Here is a 19,995-nt window from a genome sequence, read left to right on the forward strand (position 1 = left end):
CTATCTTGCAAGGTTAACTCATTAAGAGCTTTCCTTTTACTATGAATTTGCTTCAGCACATAACTAAAAACCGCCTTATTCCACTTTTCCAACTCAGCAGCACAGCTTTGAAGACTTGAAGAGATGCTATCCGGAGTGCCCCTGTGCAAGCACCCCTCCCAAGCGTTCTTAATAATATCCTTACACTCCTCTTTTTTTGTCCACATTTCTTCAAAATGGAACTTGCTCTTCCTGGAGGGCTGCATAGCTATGGAATTGGCAATCAACAATGCACAATGGTCAGACGTCGAATCAACCAAATGGAGGACTCTAGTGCCGCTAAAGTAGCTAATCCAATCATTAGTAGCCAAAGCTCTATCCAACCTAAGATAAATGCGATTATTCCCTTCTTGCATGTTGCACCATTTAAAATCCGGACCGCAATATCCCAAGTCTTTAAAACCGCAAGTGTTAACCACCTCACCAAACCCATCCATTTGCCTTTAAGGCCAAGGAGCCCCTTCCATCTTCTCTTCCCTAGATAGAATCTCATTAAAATCCGCATAACACAGCCAAGGAAGCTGAAATTTCCTATTTAGAGCAACAAGTTCATCCCAAGATTCCTACCTTCTGTAAGTTTCCGAATTTCCGTAGAAACCAGTCATACGCCACTTAAATCCCAAGTCCTGTTTTGAGATAATCGTATCAATGTGGTTTCTAGAATAACCCATAATTTCCAACGCAACTTCTCTTTTCCACAACATCGCTAAACCACCTCCCCTGCCCTTACTAGGCACAATCAACCCATTAACAAAATTTATTTTTTCCATAATTTTTCCGTACCTTTCTTTTTAATTTTTGTTTCAGAAAGAAAAATAATTTTGGGATTCCATCGTTGGACTAATTCGCCCAACACATGAACTATCTGGAGGTTCCCAAGCCCCCGGCAGTTCCACCCCAATGTAATCATTGCTCCCTGTGATGCTGCCTAGTAGCCACTACCATTTCCTCAAAGAAATTTTCACAGAAAGCAGCATTGTTCTTACCTTCCTCGTCGCAACTTCTCTTCTGGGGTCGCCCTTCCCTTTCTGTAAGCGTGTCTGTATCCTCACACCTCTTGGTGCCTACTACTATCTCCAGAGACTTTAAACCAGCTCCTTGGACCTTTCCTACCTCCCTGGCCACCTTCTTTAAATTCCCCTTCCCCGTTCCACTCTTTCCTTTGTTTGGGCCGGCCTGCCCTTCTTCTTCAGTATTATTTCTTAGTTATCTTGGGCTTAAGTGAGTTGACTTCTTTTTGCTCTAACATGTTTATCTTGGGCTTAAGTGGACTAGTAGCCCCTTTTCCTTCAAATTGGGCTCCCTGGCCAGGCCCACCCATGAAGCCTTCTCTTCATCTTTAGTTTTGGACAAGTCCCCAACCAAATGACTTTCAGTTTGCCTTTGAGTGCTACGTGTCTCCTTTCCCTTGCTTTCTTCCTGCTTCTCAGCACTCAAATTGTCACATCCACTCTGATGACTTGCTGCACCCCTCTCTGACCGAGCAACAAGTCCCTTCTTTTCCGGCTTTTCAAATCTTTCCCACCCTTCGAGATTGACCCTTCTGCCCCAACTACTTCTCTTCTCACCTTCATTTTGGACAGAAGCCTCCATCTCCCCCGTCGTGGCTTAAACTGTCTTCCCCAATTCATCTCCATTTTTTGATTCGTAGCTACCACTACCCGAGTTCCTGAAACCACCGATTTTAAAATTGTGTCTGCCACTCCCTGATTCTCTAAATCCCTCATTTAATCCTTTTGACATGCTTCCAACCCTCAGCCATTCACCATCTTGTTTTTCCATTGATTGCTTCTCAATCACCACTCTACAATGCTTCTCATCATGTCCTATTTTTCCACAGCTGAAGCAAAATGTTGGCAGTCGCTCATATTTAAAGGACACCCAACATCTATCCCCATCCATATTGGAGACATATCCACCTCTTCTCAAAGGCTTTTCAATCGGTAATTCAATCCTTACACGCATAAACTTTGCTTGGTCAGTTTGCCATGACCGTTTATAAAAAGAATGTAATAATACTTGTCAATAATGAATGGTAAATCTACAAAGAATTAGATAGTGAAAATATTTAGGGTTGTAACAAATTGGTCACGTGACATAAGTGTGACTTCCTCAAGGTAAAGTGTGAACAACTAAACGACATTTAGTAAGAGACACATTTTATTTCTTAGTTCCAAAGTTGTAGTTGTTTACGCAAAAACTCTAGGCAGTAAAGGATCAGGCTCTTTTCCCTCCTCTTTGACAGCTTAAATGCATTATGTTCCAAGAATTAATTTACCTAGCATCAACAAAGTGCGAGTATAGAATTTATTAAGTAGATGCATAAGCTTCAGAATATGCTGTGAACTGTGAAGAACTGATGTTGCTACCAGGGCTTATGAGAGATTTGCTAAGAATGAAATTCTCATTAACTTGCTTAATGATACACGGGACTGATCCTTATATAAAATCAGAGGCTAAGTAACTAACTTAGCAACTATAACAGCTTCTTAACAAAAAAACTAAAAGCTCACAAGTGCACAGTCACGTGCATCACTAAATTATTTACAAGACTAACTAAACTACACACAATTTAAGCTATATACGATACATAGACTAAAACTACAAGTAGCTTAGCCATGTACTTCTTCACTGATCCGCTCTGCCTCTTCTTGTCTTGAGGCTTGATGCTTTGACCTCTGATAGGGCTAGATAACTAAGCACCGTGGTTTTGTGATTTACTAGTTGAAGACGTTGATGCAAAACTTGGAAGGGTAAGAAAGGTTGTCAGAGGCAACTTTGGCTCGAGAATGGGTAATGTAACTTCAAAATCAAGCACATGAATGGCTTTTCTTATTGACGGTCTGGCATTGTAATCTGGATGAGCACACCAAAGTCCAACAACCATCAACCGTTCCATTTGCGGCTCATCAAAATCTCCACCCAATCTAGGGTCAGCTGCCTTAAGAAGATTCCTTGCTCCATAAAGCTCCCAAAGCCACTCTAACATAATAATTTCATCTTGTTTTGCATCAGGTTTAGCTGGTTTTCTTCCACAGGCTATCTCCAATACTACAATCCCGAAACTATATACATCTGTCTCCTTGCTGGCCCTGCCCGACATAATACATTCAGGGGCCAAATAACCCCAGGTCCCGGCCAAAGCTGTGGTTTGTGATCGTTTGACATGGTCCACGAGTCTAGCTACGCCAAAATCCCCAAGCTTTGCATTTAAATTTGAATCCAACAAGATGTTGCTTGACTTTATGTCCCTATGCAACACGCATTTTTCCCATTCTTCATGCAAGTATTGCAGTGCTGATGCTAGGCCTCGAGCAATATTGTACCTCTCCACCCATGTTAACAAGCTTTTACCTTTGAAAAGATGCAAATCTAAGCTGCCTTTTGACATGAACTCATAAATTAGAAGAAGATCATCTTTCTCGTGGCACCAACCAATTAGTTGCACCAAATTTCTATGCCTGAGTTGACCAATAATCCTCACCTCAGCTATATACTCCTTTATCCCTTGTGCAGATCCCTCTGAAACTCTCTTAATAGCAACATAGGAATTTATGACCCTTAAATATCCTTTATAGACCCGACCAAACCCTCCTTGTCCAAGCTTATTTTCCTCTGCAAAGTTGCTCGTTGCAGAAACTAATTCGTTGTAAGAAAACTTCTTTGGTCCAATACCTCGTTCGAATTCATCATCCATTGAAAGTTCAAAGCCAAGCTCCTCTTCTTTTTCTCCTTTCTCTTCACCACACTTTTTCCTATACACAAAGCAAACCAACACCAAACCAATACTTAAAATGCTTGCACCTAAACTCAGGCCCACCACCAATTTTGTCTTTGGCTCATCTTTATTCTTCTCCACAGAAGGTGCTGGCGATTGCTGAATCGTAGAAGGTGCTGTCGATTCAAAAGACCAAGTGGAAAGAATATGCAACTCAGAAATCAATCCTGTCGAAGCTGAAAACCCAAATTCAACCGATTCTGGTAAATGATCTGTCAAATTAATTACCAAAGAAAGGTGCTGTTGAACAGTGGTGTTAGCATAATTGAAACCAGTGAAGGTAACGCTTAAATTTTGCGTACTAGAATTGTAATTGATACTTGCACTATATGTTCTATTCTCCTTAATAGTACAATACCATGGTGTAGAGGTCTGAGACATCATGTTGTTGATATTGATACCAACGTGTTCACTAACTGAATTCGGCAGATCAAATTCTACATTTTGAAATGTATCAAACTCCACTGCAACAAATTTATTTGCAGCCAGGAACATGGGTTGTCCCATTTGATTGCGGCTCACAAGGCCGAGGCCGGCGCCATCTGTTGGTCTAGGAGCAGGGAAATTTGGGGTTGAGAGGAAGAACGTGATCCCATCTGAATATCTGTCTTTACCTTGAGAATCGATGATGAAGGAGAAGTTGGAAGTGAAGCTGGCCACTTTTCCTGATTTCTCGTCCCAAAGATGCATCTGCTTTGAATATGTGGCCCGACCCCAGTTGTCCACTTCATCAGGCGTGAGTTGGATCCCTGAACCTGATATCGTAGCGTTTCCTTTTCGGATTATAGTTTTGTTGTTGATTGTTTGACTGAAATCGGTGTAGTTGAAGAATATCTGAGCTGAACAAGGGTTTATGAGCAAGAGGAAAATGCTTATTAACAAGTAGATGATACTGAGCTTCTGTGCCTGGAAAACCATGGCTAGGGAAAGTGGGTTTGGGGCTAAGAGGTTCGCCAAATTGTTATCAAATATGATAAGGATGGACGGCTACGACATCAATCTGAGATACCATCCATCTCCAAAATTATTGACTCAACTACAAGTCAATTTTATACTGCTTATTTTATTTCTATTCCTATTTCCATTACTTATAATAAAAGGTCCAGTTAATATATACTTTAAGGTATATACTAATTATTTATTTTAATAATTCTTTTATTAAAAATTCGCAAAATTAACAAAACTTTGGTGAATCCATATTAAAAAAAGCGGAGAGGTAGCATGAATAGGGTTTTGGGCGGTTTAAAAATTTTGGTGAGTCCGTTTATACGCACTGTTTGATGCTTTTGCTAAACAACTCTATTTAGCCAAAACTTATGGTTCTGAACTACACACTATACATCCTTCAGAGTCCGGACAATAGAGAGGAGCTACTCTTTTAGAAAACAGGAGAAAGAGGAGGACTGCTTTACCTGCTCCGCTATAAATCAACTATATTGACCAAGACTTGACAACGAAAACCTTATGTAGTCTAGACTACCTAAAATGCGCCCCACAATTGCTCCTAGTATGTTCTCTCCTTACTCCAAACTCCATACGGCAAATAAGTATTCTTGGCGAAACCTAGACGCAATTATTTCTTGTCAAATGTCAAATGCGTTTGCAGCTCCAATTCAAACGAGTGGGGATTTTGTTTGATTTTATTTGGCCAACAAATATCTCTCTCTATCTCTCAAATTTTACAATGTGTTTGGTTGGGGGAATTTAGGGAGAATAAAAATATAGGGAAAAAAATATAGTGGAAAACAGTGTTTTTCATTGTTTGGCAAATGATAGAAAATATTGAGGATAGAAACTATTGAGGATGGAAAACCCGGGAGAAAATTTTCTCTCCCGGGCTAGCAAATCTCATCCTCCCAAATCGGGAGGAAAAGTTATGAGAGAAAAGTGCTCTCATAAGTCTTTTACCATAATGCCCTCTCCCACTAACCTCAATCATGACTTTCTCACCTACCCCACCTGATGACTTTTTCCCACAAATTTTTATCACTTTTTTGCCTATTCTTTGTCTTACCTTCACAGCAGACCGTGGTCTAAGTTCTTCCGCTTTCTTTTTATTTTTATTTTTTATTTTTTATTTTTTATTTTTTTATTTTTTATTTATTTAACGTGATCTATTATTTCTTGTCCTCATTATACTCCTCATTCATCTATTGTAATTTTTACATTATAATAATATAAATAATAATATAAATTTATATATACATAATGTGGTAAATTTTATATTATTTAATAAATACAAATAAATCTATTTCTTACATATTATATAACAAGGATATAATAGTTAATTTATATATGTGGGGCCCAAATGATTTATGGGCCATGCCCATCTACCCGGGGAGAATCCAAAGGCCCAAGCCAAGGAGGACTATGGCCCAAGCTCGACAAGATAGCCTTTGGATACCGCCGAGGGCAGTTCAGTCCTCGGCAGATCCAAAGTCCCCCCAGATAGAGGGGTAAAAACAGTATAGGACTGAAACCTGGAAGAAAGATCTAAAATATCCAGGGAAAGCTGCCCTTACTGCCATTCAATACTCTTAACCTGACATAGCCGCATTTTTTGGCTTTTACAACCACCCCCAATGACTTTGGGTATGGGCTGATGGGACAAATATCAGCCTTGGAAATGTTGACCCTATACGTGGACGAAGGACAGTGAACATAGACGAGTATAAAAGGAAAAATCAGTAACCTAGAGAAGGGGCTGGGAAAAATGGCCAAAAACCAGAGCCTCCCAGCCCACCTCCAGGAGAAAGACTCCAGGGGTGAAGGAAACATAACTATATACGAACATCCCGAAAAACCCACCGCCTGGTGACTAAGGCCTAGCCTTTCAAACCCACGCTCTACAAATGACATTGTCTGGGCCTTTTCACGTGCGAATCCAACACTGTTAGGTTCGTCATGAATCGTGTCCTTACAATTGGCGCCGTCTGTGGGAAAGGCTTGTGTGTTGGTATAGGAGGTGGGTCGATAGAGTTTCGTTGTTATTTCTAACCGTTGGTTATAGAGTTCTAGTATAAAGTTCTGCTAGGGGCTACGTTTCTTGACTAGGGGCTTGGCTGAGGAGCTAACTCCCTTAAAGCCAAGATCCCCCGTAAAGAGCAAACTAGGCACTTGGTACCGTTAATCGTATGGATAAACTCTAGGGGCTTGGCTGAGGAGCTAACTCCCCTAAAGCCAAGATCCCACACAAAGAGAAAACTAGGTTTTGGACAGAACCAAGGCATTGCATGGTCCTCGAACTCAAGCCAGTGGGAAAACCAACTACCTGGATGAGGAAAACTAGGTTTTGGACAGAACCAAGGCATTGCATAGTCCTCGGACTCAAGCCTATAGGGAAACCAACTACCTGGATGTGGAAAACTAGGTTTTGGACAGAACCAAGGCATTGCATAGTCCTCGGACTCAAGCCTGTGGGAAAACCAACTACCTGGATGAGGAAAACTAGGTTTTGGACAGAACCAAGGCATTGCATAGTCCTCGGACTCAAGCCTGTGGGGAAACCAACTACCTAGATGAGGAAAACTAGGTTTTAGACAGAACCAAGGCATTGCATAGTCCTCGGACTCAAGCCTGTGGGAAAACCAACTACCTGGATGAGGAAAACTAGGTTTTGGACAGAACCAAGGCATTGCATAGTCCTCAAACTCAAGCCTATGGGGAAACCAACTACCTGGATGTGGAAAAGTAGGTTTTGGATAGAACCAAGGCATTGCATAGTCCTCGGACTCAAGCCTGTGGGAAAACCAACTACTTGGATGAGGAAAACTAGGTTTTAGACAGAACCAAGGCATTGCATAGTCCTCGAACTCAAGCCTGTGGGGAAACCAACTACCTGGATGAGGAAAACTAGGTTTTGGACAGAACCAAGGCATTGCATAGTCCTCAGACTCAAGCCTGTGGGAAAACCAACTACCTGGATGAGGAAAACTAGGTTTTGGACAGAACCAAGGCATTGCATAGTTCTCGGACTCAAGCCTGTGGGAAAACCAACTATCTGGATGTGGAAAACTAGGTTTTGGACAGAACCAAGGCATTGCATAGTCCTCGGACTCAAGCCTATGGGAAAACCAACTACCTGGATGAGGAAAACTAGGTTTTGGACAGAACCAAGGCATTGCATAGTCCTCGGACTCAAGCCTGTGGGAAAACCAACTACCTGGATGAAGGAAAACTAGGTTTTGGACAGAACCAAGGCATTACATGGTCCTCGGACCCAAGCCTATGGGGAAACCAACTACTTAAAAAAAAAAAAACTATGGCACATAAACCCCAAAATTCATCCGAAGAGAACTCCTCGTTAACAGTTGGGTTAATCCCTTAATTGCACAGATTCCCCGGTCTACCCTCGGATCCCCAGTACTAAAGGGGTTGATGCGATACGGTGCAATATATTACCCAGAAGCACAATCAAAGTCCCTCGCTACTCGGCTACCCTCTCGGACGAATTATTTAGAGTTTATTGTTCTCGGACATCGGTCTAACATGCATCGTGCAGCACTCAGCGGTTATCCCGGTTAGTTCCAAGAGTTTAATTTATTGAGGATTACCATTGTTATACTTGATAATATTTGTGAGTTTAAACCATTAGGAATCTGTGTTAAGGCATTTTTCTGCCCGGAATATCATTAAGGGCAAGCTTACATTTAATATTCATGCACAAAGTAGTTGTTGCAGAGAAGAAAAGTATGTATAAAGAAATAAACACATCTTTTATTAAGACAAAGGAACAGTACAGTGTACAATGAAAAGTTGAAACAAGCTTACATTAAAGCTAACTACGTAAGTAAAGAAAAATACAAGAGAGTGAAGATAAAGCCGAGGAGGTAGCACGGAGGAGAGGTTGGCTACTGCTTCAAGACCTTATTCTTCCTCAATGCTTTTGCATGCCCATAACTCAGGCAACCAAAGAACCCAACTTGAGCCTCACACCGCTGAAGGAAAGGTGCGGGGAGCCGGAAGTTGAGTAGCCTTCACCAAAAATTTGCCTGCAACAAGGCAGAGGTGCTGGTGGTGGAGAATCTTTCTTCTGACACACCAAAATTCTGGCATGAACAGAACCTGCTTCGGATTTTGATTAAAAGGGGGAGAAACGCCCTTTCCCCTCTGTCGAAACAGAATATTCCCTTGAATTTATGCCTCCTTTGCCCGTACCTCGCTATTTTGAGTCTCAGGAGGATACGACACCTTTGTGGCGGAGAGAGTTCCTTTTCCCCAACCCTCGCCTCAAACATGATGTACTAAGGGAGGAAACTGAAGGATTTGTGTGTAGGTAAAGCAACTTTCTCTCCTATTTATTTAAAAAGATAAGGTGGTGGCATTTAATTCACGCAGCGTCCCAAGGAACGCTACAGACAAAATGTCTCCGGCTCGATTTCCAACGCCGTCTGCAACCCTGGGATTAAAGGAGTCTCGTGAAGGCGCACCTCGAACACTGGGACGCCAAAAAGTACCGCGTGACCTAAGACTTAAGACTACGAAAATACCTCTTAATTTGTGGGCCCAATAAATTCGCGGCCCAGGCCCGTTTTGCATGGGGGCCCAGGGACAGAACTAAGGTCTTGCTTGGTCCTCGGACTCAAGCCTATGGGGAAACCAAGTACAAAAAAGAAAAATTACTAGTTTTGGACAGAACCAAGGTCTTGCATGGTCCTCGGACTCAAGCCTATGGGGAAACCAAGTACAAAAAAGAAAAATTACAAGTTTTGGACAGAACCAAGGCCTTGCATGGTCCTCGGACTCAAGTCTATGAGGAAACCAAGTACAAAAAAGAAAAATTACAAGTTTTGGACAGAACCAAGGTCTTGCATGGTCCTCGGACTCAAGCCTATGGGGAAACCAAGTACAAAAAAGAAAAATTACAAGTTTTGGACAGAACCAAGATCTTGCATGGTCCTCGGACTCAAGCCTATGGGGAAACCAAGTACAAAAAAGAAATCTTACAAGTTTTGGACAGAACCAAGGCCTTGCATGGTCCTCGGACTCAAGCCTATGGGGAAACCAAGTAAAAAAACAGAGGAGAAAAATTACAAGTTTTATAACTGCTCGGATGGGGAAAGTTCCCGGCTCAAATACTGTAAAATGTTAAGGCCAATAAAGTGTTAGGATGATGGTGGGGTACTCCACTATTCGGTAGCCTAAGGGGGCTGTTCATTTTTGCGGGTGATATGTCTTCGAATGATTACTTCCTACACCGCATAAAGCATCCAGTTCTAATCTCAACATTGTTTCAGGCAAGTATCGTTATTCACAGGTACGCACTGCTATGTCAAGCAATTCTGTTAAAGTTGTGGTGACATCTTTTTATTAGCAAGTATTTTGGCCTTAGTTGTCATCGATTCAAATGCTATATTATTATGTCGAGCAGCGTTTGCAAGTTTGTAAAAACATAGAGACAGAACATGCGAAGTAAAATAACAACAATTTTTATTAATATGAAAAATTATTACAACGTACAAAGAGGGGCTCAAACAAGCCTATACAAAAGGTGAGCTGCCGAAGCAACACTAACACCCGCAGTACAGATAAGTAAACAGTCAGGTGTCTTTTAAACTCGTCTTCAAAGTCTCTCCAATCTCTGCCTCAGTATTGCTCATATCGAAAGAAGAACCTTCTTTGGAAAAGGATGAAGGAGAAGGAAGAAGAATTTGAAGGAGAAGGAAGAAGAGGATGGAGGAGATGAATGATGAAGATGGAGGACATGAGTAAAGAAGGAGGAGAAGAAGAGAGAAGAGATGAAAAGAAAGAAAAAGGAGTAAAAGAGGGAGAAGTGAAAGCACCAGGAGGGATCTGGTGCTGGGAAGACTAAGAAAGGGAGGCGGAGGGGGCCACCAGTGAACGGAGAGAGGAAGAAGCAGGGACACTTAGTCCCTGCCTCGATCCTGACTCCCAACACACTGGAGCCATATTAGGTATGCTCATGAGAGAGCGGTTGGTACTGATGATGGGTGTTCTCGACTCAGTCACGTCGAAAGTTTGACGTGACGAGTCCCTGCTTCGGATTTTGGCTGAAAGGAAGGTATGATGAATCTTAAGCCTCCACCATCCTTGCCCTGACCGAGCCATTTCGAGCTTTATTAGAACATGACGCTTTGAGGAGGGGTATGGTTTCTTCATCATTTGTTATGGTGAATGTACTGTGAGTTAGTGTATAACTACTGGGTTAAGTAAACGCTGAGGGAGGCAAAGGGTTTCAAAATCTCAGAAAGATAAAAGGGTCTCTGCACGAAAGTGACAGCCTCCTACTTGTCTTCTTATAGGAAGGGCAAAACGGAAGGCATTAAATTCGTTCAGGTTTCCAAAAGAATCTGAAAACGAAGATGTGTCCGTTCCATTTCCCCGCCTCGTCAGACGAACCGTCGAATGTAAATGAGTCTCGTAAAGGGAAGTCATTAAAAGCGTGTTTTGAATAATCAAACGACGAGAACGCGCCAGGAGTAAAATCAAAAAACGCCTCGTAGATCAGTATATTTCTTGGACAGATGGAAAACCGTCAGCATTAATGAAGGGCCAAATTAAAGGAGCCATCATAAAAGTTCGGCATTACCAAAACCCCCCTTTCCAACCAAGATGTTGGACAGCCGGGTTTTGAGGGGCTATTGTGGGGCCCAAATGATTTATAGGCCATGCCCATCTACCCGGGGAGAATCCAAAGGTCCAAGCCGAGGAGGGCTATGGCCCAAGCTCGACAAGATAGCCTTTGGATACCGCCGAGGGCAGTTTAGCCCTCGGCAGACCCAAAGTCCCCCCAGATAGAGGGGTAAAAACGGTATAGGACTGAAACCTGGAAGAAAGATCTAAAATATCCAGGGAAAGCTGCCCTTACTGCCATTCAATACTCTTAACCTGACATAGCCTCATTTTTTGGCTTTTACAACCACCCCCAATGACTTTGGGTATGGGCTGATGGGACAAATATCAGCCTTGGAAATGTTGACCCTATACGTAGACGAAGGACAGTGAACACAGGCGAGTATAAAAGGAAAAATCAGTAACCTAGAGAAGGGGCTAGGAAAAATGGCCAAAAACCAGAGCCTCCCAGCCCACCTCCAGGAGAAAGACTCCAAGGGTGAAGGAAACATAACTATATACGAACATCCCGAAAAACCCATCGCCTGATGACTAAGGCCTAGCCTTTCAAACCCACACTCTACAAATGACATTGTCTGGGCCTTTTCACGTGCGAATCCAACACTGTTAGGTTCGTCACGAATCGTGTCCTTACAATATAAATTATATTTTCCACCCTCCCATTTTTCCATCCCTCCAACCAAACACACAAGAGGGAAAACTAAATATTTTTCATCCTTCTACTTTTCCACTCCTCCAACCAAACAAAGCCTTAGTCTAAGTTTGACATTATTATTATTTGATTAATTGATTCAACATTCAAATATGTCGGACTTTAAAAGATTTAGACTATACAATTTACTGTGGTATTATAAATATGTTCACCTTGTTGTAAAAAATAAAATAAAATGGAGAATTAATAAAGGATTTGGCAAGATAGTGCAATTGACAGCTAGACACGAACTCTTGCTCCAACGAGACACAAAAGAAGGATCCGGTTTGATCTCCCCTGCCCTCTCTCAAAACTGAACTCTAATTTTCTCTCCTCTCAATCAGTTCATCTAGGACTGGGATTTGGTAATTTTTGTTGAATGTGTCTTTCACATGAGTTCAAAGGTTAGTTTTAACATAATAATAACAAATGTAGTGAGTTAGCACATGTGTATAGGTCAGGTATTAAATTAGTTAAATTAAAAGTTTATGGATGTTATAGTAATTACACCAAAATTTGGGGAGTATAGCTTCTTTCTTCAAAAATTATTGACTTGGTCAATAGCATATTGCTGAAGTTACTTTTGCAGCTGCCAGGTAACTAGGTAATGAAAAATTACCAAAAATTATTTGAATTTTTTTTTTGGGGGGCGTGACTTTTTTCCACTGGATTTTGTCCCTTCGGTCCAGCTAAATACAGGTGTATACTTTCCGTGTAAACTGCAGAAGAGGTAGAACGAAATCCGAAAGACTTTTATTGGGAGAAACTTACAGTGAGTTGTTGTATCACATAAATAATTTTGATTTTGAAGGTAGAATGAAGATAACTTCATGTTTTGATTTTGGCTAGAGTTTCATACTAATAACGTGTTGTAAAATAATCGAAATATCAAGAAAAAAGAAAGATTTATGAGAATGAAAAAATATAAATAGAACTCAAGTGGTCATCCGAAGTCCGAACTATAGCTTGGCAGCAGTATATTGAGGTTTTAGATTTAAAACAAAGTGAAAATTGGGTTATAAATAGTGTAGTGGAAACATGAACTCATGGTGTAAAAAAAAAAAAAAAAAGTGTTTGATACCATGTGATATAGAATAGACAGCATAGAATTTCCTTAAGCAGAAGAAGTCAATCTCCATGTAATTGGTAGAAATCATCAGTGATAGTAATAGAATTGCTTGAAATTTGATCACAAGAAGGTAATTAGCCATGTGATTGTAGCCCATTTGATTGATAGCGGATTTTGGACAGCTTTATTTGTGAATCTGTGTTCATCGAACCGTTATTGTTGTCTTATGCTGGTTTTAAATTTTTGTTAATGTGAAGGCATTTTCATTTGCCAAATTTTAAGGAAATCAGAAACATGCAAGGTTAACAAAATTTAAATTATTTTCATAATGAAAAAAAAAAAGGGGTCGTGTGAGAAAAAAGTTAATCTAATGTCGTTGCATTCTTTACATAATTTGTCGTACGTACCTTATTTATGTGAGACAAGTTCCAAGTTGGTATAAGAAAATAATAATGGAAGTCAGTCAAATTGCTACTAATTAATCTTATCTTAATTCATTAAAAATAAAAAATAAAAAATAAAAAATAATCTTATCTTAAAGCTATGCGATGGAATAAAATAGAGTTGCCCGATGGCGATGGCGATTAGATTTGTGTCCAAGGGGAGTGTTTCTGACGACTACCATTTTTTTAATGCTCTTCAATAATCCACCATTAGACTAGCTTTATATCATCTTCTACCTTTATATCACTATATATAACCCCTCATAAATGTTCATTTATCATCAAAAGAAACCAAACATGATGATGTTTAAGATTTCACTAGCAATTTTTTGTGTCATTGGCTTGGCCACGGTCCATGTCTCCCTTGCCCAAAACTCACCCCAAGACTACCTCAATGCTCACAACGCAGCTCGTGCACAAGTTGGTGTTGGACCCCTGAGATGGGATGCAAAAGTAGCTTCTTATGCCCGAAACTACGTTGAGAAACTTAAAGGTAGCTGTAAACTTGTGCATCAGGAGGACCTTATGGTGAGAACCTAGCATGGGGTAGCCGTGACCTTTTGGGCACAGCCGCTGTGAAAATGTGGGTAGCAGAGAAGCCCAAGTATGACTACAACTCTAACTCGTGCTGGCCGTGAGTGCCGCCACTATACACAGTTTGGAGCAACTCAGTGCGTTTGGGGTGTGCCAAAGTTTGATGCAACAATGGTGGCACCATTATTAGCTGCAACTATGACCCCTCGGGTAACTATGTCAATTAGTGTCCCTATCTAAGAGTTATTCAAGAACTTCTAAGCATATATAATGCTTAGGATATATATATATATATATATATATGATGATGATGCATTAAAATCACCAATGAGCTACACAATCCTCGCACGCTTGAAATAGCAACCTGCAAGAAGAAAGAAGTTATCTAACAGAGGACACGGGTGTGGTGCCAGCCAAATACCCTACGAAGGTCAAGTTAAAATTATTCTCAACTCTAGGGTACTAAAAAGGGGTAAATTATGCGTACCTTGATTTGTGAGGGTATTGGGGCTTTTATAGTAGTAGAAGGTTGGCCTCTCTTCCTTGATATAGAAGTCTTTTCCTTATAGGAATCCTCTTGAATAATCTCAAATGTGATGGACAAGACATTTCCTTGTAGAGAGGGTCTTTCATTAATGCGCGTATCTTCTAGAATTCTTCTTGTACTAGGATTCTTATTTCCTTTGGGATTCTACCAGGATTCAAGCATGTGTAACAAGTATTTTAAGTCAGGGTTCTTGCTATGCACTAGGCTTACCCATTATTGGCCCATGGGCTAGGATACGTCAGACCCAATTTTTACCACTTCAATTGCCCCCTTCACCCTATGGTTTGTCATGCTTGGGTGGTCGGACCAATAGGGTGACGGTTCAATATTCTTTGGGGTTGGCGGTTTAAGGTTTTCGAGGTTGACAGTTTAAGGTTCTTGGAGTTGACGGTTGAAGGTTCTTGGAGTTGACGGTTTAAGGTTCTTGAAATTGACGGTTGAAGGTTCTTGGAGTTGACGGATCTCCAAGAGGACGACATGAACTCTGATCATTTGTTGAAAGGTTGTCAAGCATTTATGAGGTACGACACATGTCACTTTTTGATTGGATTTTGTCCCGAATCGAAGCGTTGCTTCATCTTCCGTGCAATTCACATATATATATTACACTTCTCCTCCCTCATTTCTCAACCATGTCAGAAAGCGTTTCGTCGAATATCTGTACCCGTCATCTATACAACCGTTGACCTTCAGTTACTCAGACTTGGTGAGTATTATTATTTTTTACAAGTCTTGCATTTGTGCTTTCATTTTGCTAGACTTTTATACACACCTGTCAACACTTCTAGATCCGTTAGTCTTAGGTTTTGTCACCAATTGTAGGCAATGTCTAGTTCGTCAAGTAATCAGTCAGTAGTTCGTGACGGAGCGGATTACAAGGAAGTATACCTGTCCGGTCATAAAGACCAAGAGAGTCCAAGCGAAGAGAGGAGTCCGTCTACCTCTTCCTCGTCGTCAACAAATGAGGATATGGAGATGGCTGAGCTAAAAGATATTTCTAATGACGGCGAGGATCAACCATTGAGATCCGTCATTGGTGCTGGTGGACTTAGGGAGTTCATCATGCTATCAAAGTGGATGGTGCATAAATTCATATCCATCATCAAGGAGAAACACTTCAACACATTTAGGGCTAATTTTCAAATTCCAGACTACATTCCAATCCATCTACCCTACGTATCAGAGAAATGTTATTACGAGGGGGTAGAAGGTGTCGGAGTGTATGAACAGATGCTAAAGGCGGGACTTAGATTTCCACTAAGTACCCTGCATAGAGAACTTCTAAAGTTTTTGGGTATGTCCGTCACCCAGATATCCCCGAATGCCTGGATGGTCTTCATAGCAATGGAGATTCTTTATAGTTCCATGACAGACGGGGCTAAGAGGCTAACGGTGCGTGAATTCCGTCATTGTTACCGTCCAGATGAAATTGACAAGTCAAGGGGAATGTATAGTTTTGCTAGTAGGAGTCCATTGTTGAAGGTCATATTTGAAACACCCGACTCAAATAGAGACTGGAAGAGTCGTTACTTCTTCCTAGAGGGTGACGGGTGGATGGGTCGTCCAGGGGAGACAGAATATATGCCCGTCGATACAACCTGGGGAGTATTAGATCCATCTTGTATGCATCTGTCCTAATTTGTAAATTCTTTTTATATTCGCTCAGTTATGATTTCTCTCTTTTAACCATCCATTTCTTCTGCAGGTAGACGGCATCCACAAGTTAGTAAGGAGTTTAGTTTTCTTAAGAAGATTTTTCAAAAGACCAAGCCGGAGGAAAGGACTTGGGCGAAGTTGGTAAATCCAAATACCATCGGTATTGTAACGATCCTGAACCCACGCAGGAAGCCGTCAGATATAATGAAAAAATTCACAAACATAAGTCCGCCAACCTTTATTTTGCATAAATGGCTTCAACTTTTAGTTAATAACTTCATCTGTCATTCTTTATAGAGATGGACGATGCTAAGAGAAGGGCGCTGATAAAATCACAGGCCGTCAAAAGAAAAGAGTTTGGCGAGGTGGTTCCTAAGGGGATGGCTCCGTCGACAAAAAGGAAACCTCCGTCCAAAGCTAACCGTCCTCATAAGCAGCAAAAACTCTCTCTGGAACCCGTCGTAGGGTTGATGGCTGAGGGTGTGAAGACTGTCACCCCAGTAAAGCATAGGTTAGGTAAAGGCTTAATGAAGGCCCCGTCCACAAGCCAAGAGAAGCCTCCTCCTTTCCTTCGTGACGACTCCAAATATGCCTTGGAGAAGCCTTCATCTATTATCTCGTCGAAGGACTACAAGGATTTGGGCAATCACTCAACGAAGGCAATGGGGGAGACGGGTCTCTTTGCTGTTGCACAAGTAATTTTTGTCTATCGATTTACCCCCGTCCACTCCACCTAGTTTTTGTCTAACACTCTTAACTTGTTTGTTCCAGTCCCTAGTCATGATGAAAGGCGTAATGGATTGGTGCCTTAACCATGAGGCGGCTCTGGAATGTATGCGAGCAAAGGCAGAGCAGACAAAGGATGAACTGGGTCAACTTAACAAGTGGAAGTCCACTATGAAGAAGAAGTTTGACCTTTCAGAGCAGGTAAGGAAGGAGCTTGAGCAAAAGACGGATGAGGCGGAGAAAGCCCTTGAGGTCAAAGAAAAGGAGATCCAAGACCTGAAGGAAAAGCTCCGTCAGGCTAAGGAGGTAGCAGTCCAAGAATACTGTGACTCTGACGCTTTACTCTGACGCTTTATTGGCCGAGCTGGGGGACTCATTCCTGCAAGGTTTTGATGACGCGCTCCGTCAAGTTAAGAAAGCCTACCTTGAACTGGATGTGTCCATGATAAACATTGATAATCAAGGCCATACGTCTGCTTTGCCCATCGCCTTAGAGAACATAGACGATCTTTTTACTGAGGATGCAGCCCCAGGCGACGGAGAGTCAGCCCAAGCTCAAAATGCCCAAGATGCCGACCCTAAAGAGTAGAGAGAAGACCTTATTTTTTATTTTTTATTTTAATTATTTGAAAATGACTTGTCATTAATTTTGTGCATTGAACAATTGCCCTTCGAGGGTTTTACCCGTCATTAATTTTGTTTATTGAACAATTGCCCTTTGAGGGTTTTACCCGTCAATGTTGTTTTATTTCTCAACTTTTATGGCTGCATATATCTTTATTATTTTTATGAGTCTCCGTCCTCTCTAGTTGTCCATTATACGAAGAACTAACCATCTTTATGGACATGTATAATTTTAGTTTTTGGACGAACCGTCCCCCTTGAATACTTTAGTTTATCCCGTCCTTCCTTGTGGACTTGGAAATTTTCACCTTATGGGATGACCCATGCAGTTGATGGGCTTGTATCCGTCCACTTATGTTGACTTAGAACTCGTCATTATTCATCCATTTTATGGACTAGCCGTCATCCATCTAGATTGCTCCGTCCAACTGGTGGGCTTCGCTATTATTACGGGCTTAGGAGTTTCATTCGTCCGGGACTACCCGTTCAGTTTGTGATTTTTTTTTTTAACCATAATTTTTATTGACTTAAGGAGTTTTCACCCGTCAGGGATGATTCGCCTACTTAGTATACTTTATTTGTCATCCGTCCATTTTTATGGACTTTGACTATCACCCGTCTAGGATGATCCATCCGTCTTGTGGATTTTGATAATAGTTTGTAATCTATAGATGGCCCGTCCACTTTATGAACTTGATGATAGTTTCCGCCCTATGGGTGGTCCATCCACTTTGTGGACTTGGTAAATATTTCCACCCTATGGATGATCCGTTCACTTTGTAGACTATACCCATTTGCACCCTGTGGGTGATCCGTCCACTTAGTGTACTTTATAACATTTCCACCCTATAGGTGGTCTGTCCACTTTGTGAGCTTCGTAGAGATATCCACCCTATGAGTGACCCGTCCACTCTGTGAACTAACATTTCCACCCTATGGGTGATCCGTCCACTTTGTGGACTTTATAACATTTCCACCCTATGAGTGGTCCGTCCACTTTGTGGGCTTGGTAGATATTTCCACCCTATAGATGATCCATCCACTTTGTGGACTAACATTTCCACCCTATGGGTGATCCGTCCACTTAGTGAACTTTATAACATTTTCACCCTATGGGTGGTCCGTCCACTTTGTGGGCATCGTAGAGATATCCACCCAATGGGTGATCCGTCCACTTTGTGGGCTAACATTTCCACCCTATGGGTGATCCGTCCACTTTGTGGACATTATAACATTTCTACCCTATGAGTGGTCCGTCCACTTTGTGGGCTTGGTAGATATTTCCACCCTATAGGTGATCCGTCCACTTTGTGGACTTGGTAATAATTCCTACCCTATGAGTGGTCTGTCCACTTTTTGGGCGTTGTTTTCTCTTGTTCACTTTTGAATTTGTGAGAATTCAAGTAGAAAAACACAGTTGTGTCTGAATAATTCCTCTTTAAAATAAAATATGTTTGTACGGAAAAAGTACCTGCCCCCTTGGGATTAAAAAGGCACAAAATATTGTAGCAAAAATTGTTAAAAGAAAACTAGTAATTGTAGCTAAAATTAATAAACTAGGAAATTAGGGATCGTCGCTGCTCTTTATATTATCTCTACTAGTAGTATTTTCATAGATGTTCCGTGTTCTATGGGTGCTGCAGTTTTTGTCCGCCCATCTTCTCAAGGTGGTAGGTGCCCTTCCTCTGCCATAACACGATCCTGTAGGGTCCTTTCCAGTTAGGGCCGAGATTTCCGTACGAAGGATCTCTAGTGGCACCCATTACCTTCTGTAGTACAAGATCACCGACCTGAAAGTCCCTATGCATCACTTTGGAGTTGTAGTGTTTTGCCATGAGATTCTGATAGCGCGTCAACCTCTACTCTACTGCCGCTTTGACTTCGTCCACTAGATTGAGCTGGAGGCACATGGCCTCTTCGTTCTTATCCTTGTCGTAGCTTTCCACCCGGTAGCTTATAAGCCCCACTTCTGTGGGAATGACCACTTAAGTTCCATATACTAGTCGAAATAGTGTTTCTCCAGTGGGTGTTCTTACTGTGGTTTGGTATGCTCATAGGATGCTTGGTAGTTTGTCCGACCAGATACCCTTTGCCCCCTCGAGCCGGGTCTTGATTATCTTGAGCAAGGACCGGTTTGTGACTTCGACTTGCCTATTAGCCTGCAGATATGCAGGCGACGAGTAGTGATTCTTGATCCCTAACTCCGAGCAAAAGTCTCTGAATGCGCTGTTGTCGAATTGCTTATCGTTGTTAGAGACCAGCACTTTAGGTATCCTGTACCTGCATATGATATTT

At 41.5% G+C, this 19,995-nt stretch overlaps 1 protein-coding gene and 1 pseudogene across 1 annotated transcript; one reads left to right on the top strand and one right to left on the bottom strand.

The window, feature by feature from the left end:
• Window positions 1-2,562: 2,562 nt before the first annotated feature.
• LOC115967706 (L-type lectin-domain containing receptor kinase IX.1-like) lies at window positions 2,563-4,846 on the bottom strand. The gene has a single exon (XM_031086843.1). The coding sequence runs from the start codon at window positions 4,733-4,735 to the stop codon at window positions 2,735-2,737; it is 2,001 nt and encodes a 666-aa protein (XP_030942703.1). The 5' UTR covers window positions 4,736-4,846; the 3' UTR covers window positions 2,563-2,734.
• Window positions 4,847-13,786: 8,940 nt separating this feature from the next.
• On the top strand, window positions 13,787-14,374 carry LOC115969207 (annotated as a pseudogene).
• Window positions 14,375-19,995: the final 5,621 nt, after the last annotated feature.

This window comes from Quercus lobata, chromosome 11 (genome assembly GCF_001633185.2).
Source record: "Quercus lobata isolate SW786 chromosome 11, ValleyOak3.0 Primary Assembly, whole genome shotgun sequence".
Lineage (NCBI taxonomy): Eukaryota > Viridiplantae > Streptophyta > Magnoliopsida > Fagales > Fagaceae > Quercus > Quercus lobata.